The 14,603-nt window shown below is 37.7% G+C and overlaps 1 protein-coding gene across 4 annotated transcripts in view; it reads left to right on the top strand.

Annotated features, from left to right (window-relative positions):
• The window catches only part of CD163 (CD163 molecule), a 30,086-nt gene extending 19,827 nt beyond the window's left edge, over positions 1–10,259 (top strand). For 2 of the 4 annotated variants that reach the window (XM_041736715.1, XM_041736718.1), the window contains exons 7-17: positions 354–668; positions 766–1,080; positions 1,467–1,559; positions 1,655–1,969; positions 3,088–3,408; positions 4,121–4,429; positions 4,807–4,842; positions 5,042–5,149; positions 6,415–6,510; positions 7,335–7,468; positions 10,052–10,259. In XM_041736715.1, the coding sequence (XP_041592649.1) occupies positions 354–668; positions 766–1,080; positions 1,467–1,559; positions 1,655–1,969; positions 3,088–3,408; positions 4,121–4,429; positions 4,807–4,842; positions 5,042–5,149; positions 6,415–6,510; positions 7,335–7,411 (1,985 nt within the window). In that variant the 3' untranslated portion in view covers positions 7,412–7,468; positions 10,052–10,259. The remainder of the gene's footprint in view (positions 1–353; positions 669–765; positions 1,081–1,466; positions 1,560–1,654; positions 1,970–3,087; positions 3,409–4,120; positions 4,430–4,806; positions 4,843–5,041; positions 5,150–6,414; positions 6,511–7,334; positions 7,469–10,051) is intronic. The other 2 variants (XM_041736717.1, XM_041736716.1) reach the window with 2 other exon arrangements.
• Positions 10,260–14,603: the final 4,344 nt, after the last annotated feature.

Below are 14,603 nucleotides of genomic sequence, written 5' to 3'. Positions count from 1 at the left end.
ATAGAGCTAAAAAGAGAATATATATATATATATATATATATATATATATATATATATATATAAATTTATGGTTTCAGGAATAATGTACACAAATATTAAAAGGAAAGAGTTATCATGCTTCTGGGAATGGCTGATGCCAAGAAGCAAGGTTCTAAAATTCTCTCAGATGAATTGGTCCAGTAAGGAATGGGGAGATCTAGAATTTGCTATGCCCAACTCTAGGCAGAAAAGCCAAGGGGAACAAGTATGGAAAATCATCAAACATCCCGGCCTCCCCTTTCCAGTCCCATCATGAAGGTAAGTCTGGGAATCATGGCATTTCTCACTGAAATATTATTATTTTTTCAAAAAAGCCCACAGGGAACCCAGACTAGTTGGAGGAGATATTCCCTGCTCTGGTCGTGTTGAAGTGAAACATGGCAACACATGGGGCACCGTCTGTGATTCTGACTTCTCTTTGGAAGCTGCCAGTGTGCTGTGCAGAGAGTTACAGTGTGGCACAGTCATCTCCATCCTAGGGGGAGCTCACTTTGGAGAAGGAAATGGACAGATCTGGGCTGAAGAATTCCAGTGTGAGGGGCAGGAGTCCCATCTTTCACTCTGTTCAGTAGCCTCTCGCCCAGATGGGACCTGTAGCCACAGCAGGGATGTTGGAGTCGTCTGCTCAAGTGAGACCCAGAGAACTTGTTCAATTTGTTCCCATACCACGAGGAGGGGGGGTTAGGTAATCACAGACATCTTTTTAAAAGCCCCATCTCCTTCCAGGATACACGGAAATCCGCTTGGTGAATGGCCAGTCCCCATGTGAGGGAAGAGTGGAGCTCAAGATACTTGGGAACTGGGGATCCCTCTGCAACTCTCACTGGGACATGGAAGATGCCCATGTTTTCTGTCAGCAGCTCAAATGTGGAGTTGCCCTTTCTATTCCGGGAGGAGCACATTTTGGGAAAGGAAGTGGTCAGATCTGGAGGCACATGTTTCACTGCACTGGGACTGAGCAGCACATGGGAGATTGCCCTGTAACTGCTCTGGGCGCGACGCTGTGTTCTGCTGGGCAAGTGGCCTCTGTAATCTGCTCAGGTAAGCGGCTGAAGGACAGCCAATGATGAGCCTTTCTCATGGTGGCATGCCTTTAGAGCAGGTGTATCTATAGGGATGAAGGACAAAAGCCAAAGGGCATGATCTGTTTTAAGGGATCATGAGCATGCTAGGATATCAACCTCACGTGTCTTTTTAGAAGGAAAGTAAACTTAATTTTCACAAACCTCATAATTACCTACCTGGTGCTTACCATGTACTGGCCCTTCTCAAAGCACCTGATTTATTCCTAGCCGGGTTGACCCACCATCTTCCCCTCCCTCTGAAGCTGTTTGTTCTCCACTCATCTGTCTGACACTGTATCGGTTCTCCGTTCCTCACCCTAACTTTGTTGTATCTTGTATGACCGAGCAATTTGGTGTTTGCAGGAAATCAGAGCCAGACGCTATCCCCATGCAATTCAACATCTCTGGACCCAACGAGATCTACCACTTCGGAAGAAAGTGCTGTTGCTTGTATTGGTAAGAATCAGTGGCCAATCTATAAAAATGATCTTAATCCTTAAGAGTGCATTTTATTAATATTGCAATATTAATATTTTATTTTCTCTTTCCAGCGAGTGGGCAACTTCGCCTGGTAAATGGAGGCGGTCGCTGTGCTGGGAGAATAGAGGTCTACCATGAGGGCTCCTGGGGCACCATCTGTGATGACAGCTGGGACCTGAGTGATGCCCATGTAGTGTGCAGACAGCTGGGCTGTGGAGTGGCCATTAATGCCACTGGCTCTGCTCATTTTGGGGAAGGAACAGGGCCCATCTGGCTGGACGAGGTGAACTGTAATGGAAAGGAATCTCATATTTGGCAATGCCGCTCACACGGCTGGGGGCAACACAACTGCAGACATAAGGAGGATGCAGGAGTTATCTGCTCAGGTGAGTTCTGCACATAATCTCTGGTCACAATTACCCAAGAAGGACTGAGAAGGGGCCCCAGGAAGTGAAAGATATTAACCTGAGAAAATTCCCTGGAAAGCAGGTTTAGAGGGAACTATTGTTAGAGTCAGGGTCCGGAAGTGTGGATTTGATTGATTAATGCTATCCCATGTGCAAGGTAGGGTAACATCAGAGAGAGAAAAATACAGACATCGGCTTGCATATCATGAACATGACAACAAAACTAAGATAGAGAAATCTTTTATAAATATATATGGAGCTACATTCAGTGTACCACTTGATATCACTGTATAAAGAAGTAAATTAAAAGGGACAAGAAGAAAAAAATCCAACACTACATTCTACAAAGCAAAAGATAATTGCCATACCCAAGTAATTTTTTTATGACAGGCAAATGAAACTTACTTTTTGTAGGAGCAAAAATGATCATAAGAGGCTAAGAGGCGACTGCTTTTGTTCTGTATACATGACAAGATTTGGAAACTATTGTGAAGTAGGAAACTATATTCAGTGGTAACAGACTGGGGAAAACAGAAGTATGACTCAGTTACTTAGGGAAGTGAAAAATTCTATCTGCCAGAAGTAATTTGATATCATGCACATTTAATGACATAAACTGGTGGAGGACATACGCAGACAACTGTGAAGAGTCAGAAAAGGAAAGATTTCGTTTTAAGGTAATATACACCTCGTTGGTTTTAGTGTCTGAGTATCTTACTAAGTTTTAACTGTCAAGAAAGCTGCAAAGAAAATTAATGAGATAAGTTTCTTGAGGCTAAAATTGCAGTAATTTAGTGAGACAAACCTAAACTATGCAATTGAGGCTCTGAGTGCTCGATTAAGATTTAGAAATCAATTTAGAATCATTGGTGGCCTTCTAAATGGGTCCCTAAGCACAAAACGCAATACTAGAAAACCATAAGCTATTTACAGAACTATACCAAATTTAGTGTAGAAAATCATCCAAAAATTACCAAAGAGTTACTAGCAATTGACATATTGTGCCTATTTTTAAAACCATTATCATAGAATGGGAGGGAGTCCTGTGAATCTTCAGAGAGAAGATGTGAAACTACTAACTCTGTATTTCACCCCAGAGTTCATGTCTCTGAGACTGATTGATGAAACCAGCAGAGACATCTGTGCAGGGCGTCTTGAAGTTTTTTACAATGGAGCTTGGGGCAGCGTTGGCAAGAGTAATATGTCTGCAACCACTGTGGAGGTGGTATGCAGGCAACTGGGTTGTGCAGACAAGGGGAGCATCAACCCTGCATCTTCAGACAAGCCCATGTCCAGGCACATGTGGGTGGACAATGTCCAGTGTCCAAAAGGACCTCACACCTTATGGCAGTGCCCATCTTCTCCATGGAAACAGAGAGTGGCCAGTTCTTCGGAGGAGACCTGGATCACATGTGCCAGTGAGTATCTGGTGGCCTGTATGAGAATTCCATGTTGTAATTCCACTATCATCTTCTGATCTCATTAAGTAGGAATAACCTCTGCCACCTATTCTACCCAGATGGTGTAATTAGTTTCATTTAATTTGGCTTATAGATATTCAGGATCACGGATTAGTTGTCCAAGAAGCATTGCACTCTCCATGGCCTTCGTGAAAGTTTTATTCAATTGTTTTCTCTGAGAACAAATGAGGAGCAAAAGATATATAATTCAGTATTTGGCTATTAAACTTTACCTTACCTTTCCCACTTTTCTTTCAAATATTATCTTGCTTTACCAATATGAGAAGGGAAGCAGTTAAAAAAATCAATCCTGAAGTATTTCACCCTTCTCCATCTTCTTACCCTCGAAGAGGTTTTTTTTATGTACCTGACAATCTCCTAAACCTTTTTCTCTTTGAGAAAAATTAATATCATAGAGTGTTAACCTTATTCCACATTTCCTAAATCACACTAATGTTATTGTGTCCAGGATGAAATACATCCAGTTTGCCAAAAGGACATATACTTTCATAAAGGATAAATGTTGTTAAAATATATTCTCAAGTACACATTAAATAAGCAAAGTATTAAAATAGAGATTGAAGAAAAATTTCCAATCTCTCATTCCCTCTGTGACCTTTTAGAAGTTTTTATTCTTCAGAAATGATCTAGGTGTCTGTGATTTTTTCAGACAAGATAAGACTTCAAGAAGGAACCTCTAATTGTTCTGGACGTGTGGAGCTCTGGCACGGAGGTTCCTGGGGGACAGTGTGCGATGACTCCTGGGACCTTGAAGATGCGCAAGTGGTGTGTCGACAGCTGGGCTGTGGCCCAGCATTAGAAGCACTAAAAGAGGCAGCATTTGGTCAGGGGACTGGGCCTATATGGCTCAATGATGTGAAGTGCAAAGGGAATGAGTCTTCCTTGTGGGATTGTCCTGCTAGACCCTGGGGGCACAGTGACTGTGGCCACAAAGAAGATGCTGCTGTGAGGTGCTCAGGTGAGTGCTGGGAACCTGGAGTGAGCTGGCATCTCTGGCAGCAAAAAGGGGGTGGGAAGTGACATGCAATGTGTAAAGACTGGACGCATGTGCACAGGGATCTGGCGGGGAGAGAATGATGATTTTCCAATCCGAAGGAATTGGAAATGAGAATAACAATGAGAACATCTGTTGTTACACCTTGGCCTTCACCAAGGGAAAGCACATAACTTCTATGCATGTCCAAACAGAAGGCATAAAGACAAGGGGATCCTCATTTTAGGTGGGAAGGAGTAGTTGACCTGGTTGAGAGGCACCAAAGGCTCATATAAAAAAATAGAAATATTTGTTCTACACATTACTCCCCAAATTAAGTCTCCTTCTCTTTTCTCCTACAGAAATTGCAATGGCCCAAAGATCATCAAATCCTAGAGGTATATCATGCGATTTATGACCACGGGTCCAATTGTCTGTATTCTTTACAATCCTTTTTGTTAAGAGACTTTGGGTTAGAGGTCATCCTGAGGATTGGGAAACTTACTTCAGCCATCCTATATCAAAGAGAGGGGTGGGACCAGGGACCTCAGTCTGTTAGCTAAGACATCATCTCCTGTGATACTTACTTACACTTAGGTCACTCATCCCTTGTTGCATTGGGGATCTTTGGTGTCATTCTGCTGGCCTTTCTCATCGCTCTCCTCTTGTGGACTCAAAGGCGAAGACGGCAACAGCGGCTTACAGGTCTGAGCCAAGTTATGGTCTATCTAATGTCTCTATGGGATAAGAAGGTTCTTGGGATAAAATACATATTATCTCACTGTATATACATATAAAACACAAATGTACACATATTAGACTCAAGAATCAAACAGCCAAAAGGATGGGACCTAGAAGAGGTTTAAACAGTTTCTCCAAAAGAGGAAACAAGATTTCAGAGGAGAAAGGGGTTTGGGTTGGTTGAGGATTCTTGTATTCTATCTGTGTATTACTTGGGACATCATAGAATTGGTAGTTTAGAATGAATATGCTTATATGGTTTAGGAGGAATCCTTTATTGCCCAAATATTTATTTGCTCCTACTATATACTTAGTACTCATTTAACTGTTCTGTTAAACGATGTACTGGGCTATGAAGATACAGACATTGATAGTCAAATGTTTCAGTCTTCGTGGAATTTCTAGTGGAAGAGATATATATGCAAACAAATAAAGTGCCATGTAGTATTGCATGTTAATGTGTACAAGGAGCAAAAGTGGCATAGAGAAGGCAGTAATTAATGGGGGAGTGGAGGGAGAATTGGAGGCTTTTAGGAGGCTTTTGAGACATTTTGAAAATCAAGTTCAAAAAACTCGATTAGGTGCATTACAGGGAAAGAGAAAAACATGTATAAGTCTAGTGAAACTTCAAGGATGGTGCATGTGTCATTTTGAGGGGAAGTAAAGGTTGAGTTCAAGGAGAGAAGCTACTTATAAGGTTGCAGAAGGAGGGGGGAGCAAAGTATGAAGTCACATACCCCATAGTAAGATTAATAGTCAAAGAGTATTATGTTGGGGGTGGGTAAAATAGTCAAGCTGTTTTTTTGAAAGTTCTATTTGATGACAGGATTGTGAAAGGTTGAAGGAAGACCACATTATTGGCAAGGTAGAATTTTGAAATAGTTGACATGAAAAATGGAAAGGACTTGATAATGAGCATGGAGAAGAGAGAATGGATAGATTTCAGAGAGATTTAATTTTTAAAGCTCCAATGAATTAGAGAAGACTGCCACTTGCTCAGGGGGTGAAACTAGGGTGTAATACGATGGCAATAGGGGAGGTTTCACCTTACCCTACTGCACTTGAGTTTGTGGCATTATAAGGGAAAAGCTTGGTAGTAGAAAGGATGGAAACAAGACGAGGGCATGGATCAAGATGGAGTATGTTTGCATTGCTGGGTAAAAGCACTAGGAGGGAGGATAAGTTTTATTATGATCTGCTGATCCCTAACCTAAGACCTCTGTTGTCAGTTTCCTTGAGAGGAGAGAATTCTGTCCACCAAATTCAATACCGGGAAATGAATTCTTCCCTGAAAGCAGATGATCTGGACGTGCTGACTTCCTCAGGTCTGTGGGTTCTTTGAGGGTCTTACAGCCCTAGGGTTCAGACTGGCAGCTACAGTTGCAGCTGAGGCATTCTATTTAGCAGTGGAAAGAAATCTCAAACATGTAATTGGAAACATGCTGCATATAGGGAAGAAAGGCAGGAATGAATTACAAGTGACTCTTAGAGAACATAAAAACTGCAGTTGTACAATCTGGCCTACAGGTTTGTGATTATTACTGGTGGAGGTACAAGAACCATGCAAGTAGAATATTATGACTTGGACCTCATTTTACTGAAACAAATTAATCTAAAAGGCTTAACTTTTTCACATATCTTTCCCAATTCCTTCCATTCTTATGTCCTGCTACTTTCCTTTCTCTAACTTGATATTTATGAATATTTTCCTCTAAAAATCTAAAAGCTTAACCTTCCTATATGTTTATCCCATAGAAGCCATCACTATTTCCCATTATGTCATTCTGCTTTCTTTGTGCTCCAATTTCTGTTTAGCACCAATGCACTGATTCTGCCTCTGTGTAGACTAATTCTGCTGAGTTGGAAGAAATAGTCCAATACCCACTAGCTTCATGAAGGCTCAACACTTTCTCAGTATTCCTTACCTTCTAAAAATGTCTGCCTCACTTCTTCAATCCCAGAGGCTTGCTATTTGCTGCAACTATGTCAGGAAAACATATTTAAGGCATGGAAAAGGCTTCCTATGCCCCATAAATCACACTTGTTTACCTTCCTAATTGTGGGCAATGCATTTCAATGTTCAAAGAGGTTCTAAGGCCCTTGAGGGGAGGTCTGATTTATTTCCCAGTAATTATTTTCTTCCTTTCAGAAAATCCCAATGAGTCAGATGATTTTAATGATGCTGGGCTAATTTCTGTGTCTAAATCTCTTCCTATTTCTGGATGAAAAGAAGACCATTCTGAGGTACACTGAAAAGGAAGATGAGAATTCTAACCCAGGGAGGTGAGTGAGGGGAATTTATTTATGTTGTTCAAAACAGGTACATTTTTTTGAAAATTGAGAACTCCTCTGGTATTAGAACAAAAAGAAAGAATGCGTATACACATACTTTCATACATTTGTATATATATTTATGTATGTATGTATATCCATATTCAGAATAGATAACAGCTCTTTATAAATGTGACTGTTATCCAACTCTTAGTTATATATTATTATTTTTAAAGATTTATTTACTTGAGACAGAGAGAGAGAGAGAGTGAGGGGAGAGGCAGAGGGAGAGAGAGGGAGAGAATCCCAAGCAGATTCCCAGCTAAGCATGGGGCCTGACTCAGGGCTCAATACCACAACCCTGAGATCATGACCTGAGCTGAAATCAAGAGTCAGATGCACAACCAACTGTGCCATCCAGGCACCTCAACTCTTATTTGTATATTCTAAGCAATAACAATGGTACATCATGGAGCTAAGGAGAAACTGGGTACATTAACATGAATAAATCTTTTCAAGATATTATAATGGTCATTTTGGGAAAAAGAAAAGACATCTCAACACTTGTATAATTCATGTTATGGTAAAGGTAGTACAAGATAGAAAGTTTTCCTAAGAAATTGGAGGAGATTCTGAAGATGTGATATTCAAGGTAAATAAACATCAAATGATTGAAAGGTAGACAATTTTAGTGCAAGGACATAGCATGTACAAAGTATGGAGGCATAGAAAAGAACCACATCGTTGGGAAATAGTAAGGAGTTTTTCATTCAAAAATATGTATTGAGCTGCTGTGCCTGGCCGCCTCAGTTGGTAGAGTGTACAACCTTTTGCTCTCAAGGTTGTAAATTTGGGCCCCACACTGGGTGTAGATAGGTATTAGTTAAAAATAAAAATCTTTAAAAATATGTGTTGAACATATTTATGGTGACAAGTGGTGTTCTGAGCACCGAAGGTTCATAAATAAAAGATACTATTGACAAAGACATGATTGTTTAATGTAAATCTCAAAGAAAGGAAGTGGTGAGAATCTAAGCTGAAAAGGCAAGCTGCATAGAGCCTTATAATGAATGGCCTTGTCTGCTATATATTCACATTCATATTTTATTTTAGGGACTGTTAGGGAGGGAGGCAATGGGCTTTGAAAAATTAAGCTGGGGCAAGACACAATCAGATTTACATTTCATAATTTGCTCTCATGCAGAAAGTAAAACAGAAGAAAATAGTGAATAGATAAGAAATTTGTTAAGTTATACATCAAAAAGAAAAGATGGTGAAATGAGGTAGTGGATATAGTTTCTATTTAAAAAAGAAACAATTTGGGAGGACTGTATAGTTAGAAATGATATTTACCAAAGTATGGGGTTTTTTTTTGTGGAAATAGGAAATACAAATTGAGACACAGGATTAAAGCTGGGACTCTTAAAAGTATATAAATGTAAAGTATTAAATCATATATATACACATACACAAATATAAGGTAATAAATTCTATATAGCATGAAAATGATAAATATACATATATATGTATCTTAATATACATATATATGCATCTATCTATATATATAGATATCTATATATATCTTAACAATTGTTAAAAAATAGCCTCTGATGGATCATCACTGGGCAAAGCTATGAAAAGACAGTCCACACAGAATAAATTTCAAATGACAAATAGATATTTATAAATGCTCAAATTCACCAGTATGTTCAGGCAATTTAAATTACAATTAACACTGAGATGTCATTTTATGTAAATCAGAGCACCAAAAATTTAAAACAGCACCAATATTTATTGCTGGTAGAAATACAGAGAAAATCATAATTTGAAACATTGCTAATTGGAAGTGGGAGGTGTGGTAGCCTTTGCAGAAAGCCATCTGGAAACGACTATGAAACATTTTTAAAATGCTCCGCAGATCCTTTCATGCAAAATTCTACCCCTGAGAGTTTCTTCTGTACAGATTAAGCCACTAGTATGTAAGAACTTATATATAATGATTTCTTTTTATAGCATTGTTAATAATGGCAAAAGGCTGGAAACAGCATGAATGGCAGTGGCTAAAAAATTATGGTATGGCCAACTGAAGAAGGAAAAACAATCCACAAAAATGCAGTGTCATTCCATCATATTCCATTATATCAAATATAATTGAATGTTTACACCTATAAGATTATATGTGTATATATGTATATGGGAACATTAAAAATTGAACAGCTTTATTAGATTAGGACTACGAATGACTTTTGATTTATAACCTTGAACATAGAATATTATTCTGTAATGAATAAGGATTAAACTACTTTTTCCTTAAGAGAAATCACTGCTGAATCACTGCTTCAGAATCACATGGGGACTTTTTAAAAATGGCACTTTGGGCTGTCAACATAGTTCTATGAAATAGAAATAACTCTTATGCATGCTGAAGTTTGCAAAGCATTGCATTTAAGTTTTCTGTTCAGGGACGTAGTATGCTTTATAATACATGTGAGTGTGTGTGTTGTAATATAACATATTATATTACAATGTAATTCTTCTGTGCAAGTATGTGTAAAGAGGAAAATAACAGTTTTTCTATTTATGGTTTCTCTTCAGCCTTTAAGATCCCTTGATGAAAACCCGAACTACGGAATGGAGCAAGAATCCACCTCGTTCACTGAAGATTACAATACAATCCTTTGTCTCCCAGTATCCCAAAGACTGCTGCTGAATTTATAAAAATTAAATTGGTGAATGTGACTATTAAAAGTTGTTTATAAGACTTTCCAGGGGATTAAATAAAAAGGAATATTGCTGATTTGAATTTGTCTTAACATCTTGCTCTTTTTATTTTTTAAGATTTTATTTATTTATTCATAGAGACACAGAGAGAGAGACAGAGACAGAGACACCAGCAGAGGGAGAAGCAGGCTCCATGCAGGGAGCCTGACGTGGGACTTGATACCTGGCCTCTGGGATCACACCCTGGGCTGACGGCGCGCTAAACCGCTGAGTCACCAGGGCTGCCCCAACATTTTGCTCTTGATTTATGAATCTGAGTAGGTTTTCTGACTTTTTTAAGGCTTTCATAAATATAACATGATGCCTTTTCATTTGACAGTGTTTCCATCTGCATATAATATGTTTTCTATTTTGGTTTAAGCAATAATTTTCTTATTAACAAATCAAAACAAATTTGTTTTTCCTTAGTTTTTTAAGAAAGTGACAGTTAATGATTATTGAAAGGATAATAATATTTGTTACCTCTACAAGGCATGAATCCCATTGGTTCTTAATTGTTTCTTGTTATTGTAATTCTGGTCACTAACAAAATATGCACAGCAACACCTGGTAAAGGTACAAAGACTCAATGAGTCACTTCCTTGCTCCTTAGGACATTGTAACTAAAACTGAAATGAATGTGTAAATTACGTGTTTTCTATATAAATGTAAGTTATAATGAAAATTCATGTTTTACTAAAAATCATATATCCATATTACATATTAGCATAGAAGCTAACTTTTTAAAATTTATTTATTTATTTATTTGAGAGAGAGAGAGAGAGCAAGAGAGAGAGGGAGGAGGGGGAGAGGATAAAGCAGATTTCCCTAACAGGGGGACTGACATAGGGCTTCATCCAGAGACTTCTGGATCATGACCTGAGCCAAAAGCAGACACTCAACTGACTGAGCCATCCAACCTTCCCAGAAGATAATATTTAAAGAAAGACATACCAATTCAACATTAAGCTCAGAGTCTTTTGTTAAATATCCCAGTGTTAGATGCAAATTGATTGGTAGCCTTTTCTCAGTATTCTGATATTGCCTGCACTCTTTTCTGGCATTCAGGACTTCAAAGCTACTATATTGTGGAACCATGAAATTTGGCTCACTTGCCATTTTTTTCCTTCCTCTTTTCAATAATATATTAATATATATATGTATTTACTCACAAATATATATTACCTGACTTGTAATTAGGGGAATAGTTTATGGCATATAATTGAGTATTTAATGTGCAATACCTGACAAATAGTAGGTGCTTAGTTAAGTGTTGTTGAATAAAAGCATGAATGATTAAATGATTTAATATATTTACATCAAATATATGTCTGGAATTTACAATAATAAATAATTATATATAATAGGTATCAAATTATAGGATACACTTATAGGAAACCCACCTATATAATAATTAGCATAAATATTTATGTGCATACTTTACAATAATATATAATATGAATAGAATTTCTACCTATATTTAGATTTATTTTACCAAAATTATGTATGAGACATTAATTGTTAAAACACTTTGTTATTAATACACAAATGGGGGGGTAAATGAAAATTATGATGGTACTTCCAGAATTTTCACAATTTTTTGAGAGAAATTATTATATGCATATATTAATAGTAATGCACCCTCCCCTTTCTGTTGCTCAACATGTCCCCTGGATGGTGAAATTCTACTCCGTGTAATAATAGTTAACATGTGTTAACACCAGAAACTACTTTAAATGTTTTACATGAGTTTACAACTAAATCCTCACAGTAATTTGTGAGTTTAATACCCATTTTAGATTTGGAAAAACTGAAGGACACAGTAGTTAAATAACTTGCCTAAAAACATGCAACTAGTAAGTGACAACGCTGAAATCTGAGGCTGGATACTCTGGTTCTAGAGGCCATGTTCTTAACCATGGTATGGTATATGCCAACTTTTGAAGTGAAATTCAGTTTTCATGGGGTGAAGACATTTCCAAACTTCATTCTTTTATACCCATTCAAGTGTAATTTGTGATGCTGTTACTATTTGTAGAGAACCTGTTTGCTCTGATGAAATAGGCCAAGAGTAGAGTATGGGCCACATCCACAGAAAAAAGGACCAAATCTGTATTAGCAAATCTGTATTAGCCCTTTCAACTTTTGCCTATGTTTCTCTGTTCCAAGTCTAACTTTCTCAAGATGCCCAAATGCTCTCATTTTTCATGTCGGTATTACTTGGCCACTTAAATCACTTGGTTAAAAAATAATGTTCTCTGAATTTTAAAAGCAGCAAGAGAAAAGAAAGCAGTTATATACAACAGAAACCCCATAAGTCTATCAGCTGATTTTCAGCACAAACTTTGCAGGCCAGTAAGGAGTGGCATGATATATTCAAAGTACTGAAAGGAAAACATCTATAGCCAAAAATACCACATTCAGCGAGGTTATCATTCAGAATAGAAGGAGAGATAAAGAGTTTCCCAGACAAACAAAAGCTAAAGGAATTCATCACCACTAATCTAGCCCTACAAGAAATGTTAAAGGGGATACTTTAGGTGGTAAAGAAAGACCACAAGTAGTAGGAAGAAAATCAGGAAGCACAAAAGTAGTAAAAAAAATTTAAGTATACCTATAAAAGTCAGTGAAGACATTCACAAAATAAAACAATGTAAAAAGTATGGCATCACATACCTGAAACATGGTGGGGAGAGGAGTAAAAATGACCATCAACTAAACATAGACTGCATGATGCAGAAGATGTTATATACAAACTGGATGGTAACCACAAATCAAAACCAGTAATAGTCCCTGGGTGGCTCAGTGGTGTAGCATCTACCTTTGGCCCAGGGCATGATCCTGGAGTCCCAGGATGGAGTCCCTGCATGGAGCCTGCTTCTCCCTCTGCCTATGTCTCTGACCACCCACCCCCCCACTCTCCGTGTCTTTCATGAATAAATAAATAAAATCTTTAAAAAAGCCAATAATAGATATGCAAAAAATAAAGAGAAAGGAATTCAAATCTATCACTAAAGAAAACTAGCAAACCATGAGAGAAGAGAGCAGGAGAAACAGAGAACTACAAAAACAACCACAAAACAAGTAACAAATGACAGTAAGTACATACCTATCAATAATTAGTTTGAATACAATGGACAAAATGCTCCAATCAAAAGACGTAGAGTGATGAAATGGATTTAAAAAAAAAAAATCTATATCCTGCCTACACGAGACTCATTTCAGACCTAAAGACCTAAAAACACAGGCAGATTGAAAGTGACAGGATGGAAAAGCATTTATCATGCAAATGGAAGTGAAAAGAAAGCTGGGGTAAGAATACTTATATTGAACAAAACAGTCTTTAAAACACTTAACAAGAGACAAAGAGGGACAGGAAGATATAACAATTGTAAATATTTATGCTCGGCATGAGAGCACTGAAATAATAAAGCAGCTAATAACAAGCATAGGGGAAGTAGTTGATAGTAATTCAATAATAGTAGGGGATTTTGTTAATGAAAATGTCTGTTAATGAGTAGATCATCCAAACAGAAAATCAACAAGTAAACAGTGGCTTTGAATAACACATTGGACCAAATGGATCCAACAGTTATCTTCAGAACATTTTATCCCCAAAACAGCAGAATAATATTCTTTTCAAGTGTACATGGAACATTCCCTAGAATAGATCATGTATTAGGCCACAAAACAAGTCTCAACAAGTTCAAAAAGTTGAAGTCATATTATGCATCTTTTCTGGCCACAATGCCATGCATGGAACTAGTAATCAACCACAAGAAAAAAAAATCTGAAAAAGAACACAAATACATGGAGGTTTACAACATGCCATTAAACAAAGAGTGGATAAACCAAGAAATCAAAGAGGAAAATTTAAAAAGTACATGGAGATAAATAAAAATGAAAATACAACAGTTTAAAATCTTTGGGGTATAGCAAAAGCTGTTTGAAAAGGAAAATTTATGGCAGTACAACCTTACTTCAAGAAGCAAGAAAAATCTCAAATAAAAAAACCTAACTTTACACTTAACTGAGCTAGAAAAAAGACTAACCAGTAGAAGAAAGAAAATAATAAAGATCAGAGCGAAAAGAATGAAATGGAAACTTTAAAAAATAAAAAAGAATGGAACAGGGGCAGCCCCGGTGGTGCAGTGGTTTAGTGCCACCCGCAGCCCGGGGCCTGATCCTGGAGACCTGGGTTTGAGTCCCACGTGGGGCTCCCTGTATGGAGCTTGCTTCTCCCTCTGCCTGTGTCTCTGCCTCTCTCTCTCTGAATAAATAAATGAAAAATCTTAAAAAAAAAATGGAATAGATCAATGAAACCTGGTTCTTTGAAAAAATCAACAAAATTGATAAACTTTTAGCCAGACTCATCCTTACACACACA

The sequence above is a fragment of the Vulpes lagopus genome, chromosome 21 (assembly GCF_018345385.1).
Source record: "Vulpes lagopus strain Blue_001 chromosome 21, ASM1834538v1, whole genome shotgun sequence".
NCBI lineage: Eukaryota > Metazoa > Chordata > Mammalia > Carnivora > Canidae > Vulpes > Vulpes lagopus.
The sequence above is the reverse complement of the archived record's forward strand: the minus strand, read 5'-3'. Positions and strand labels throughout refer to the sequence as shown.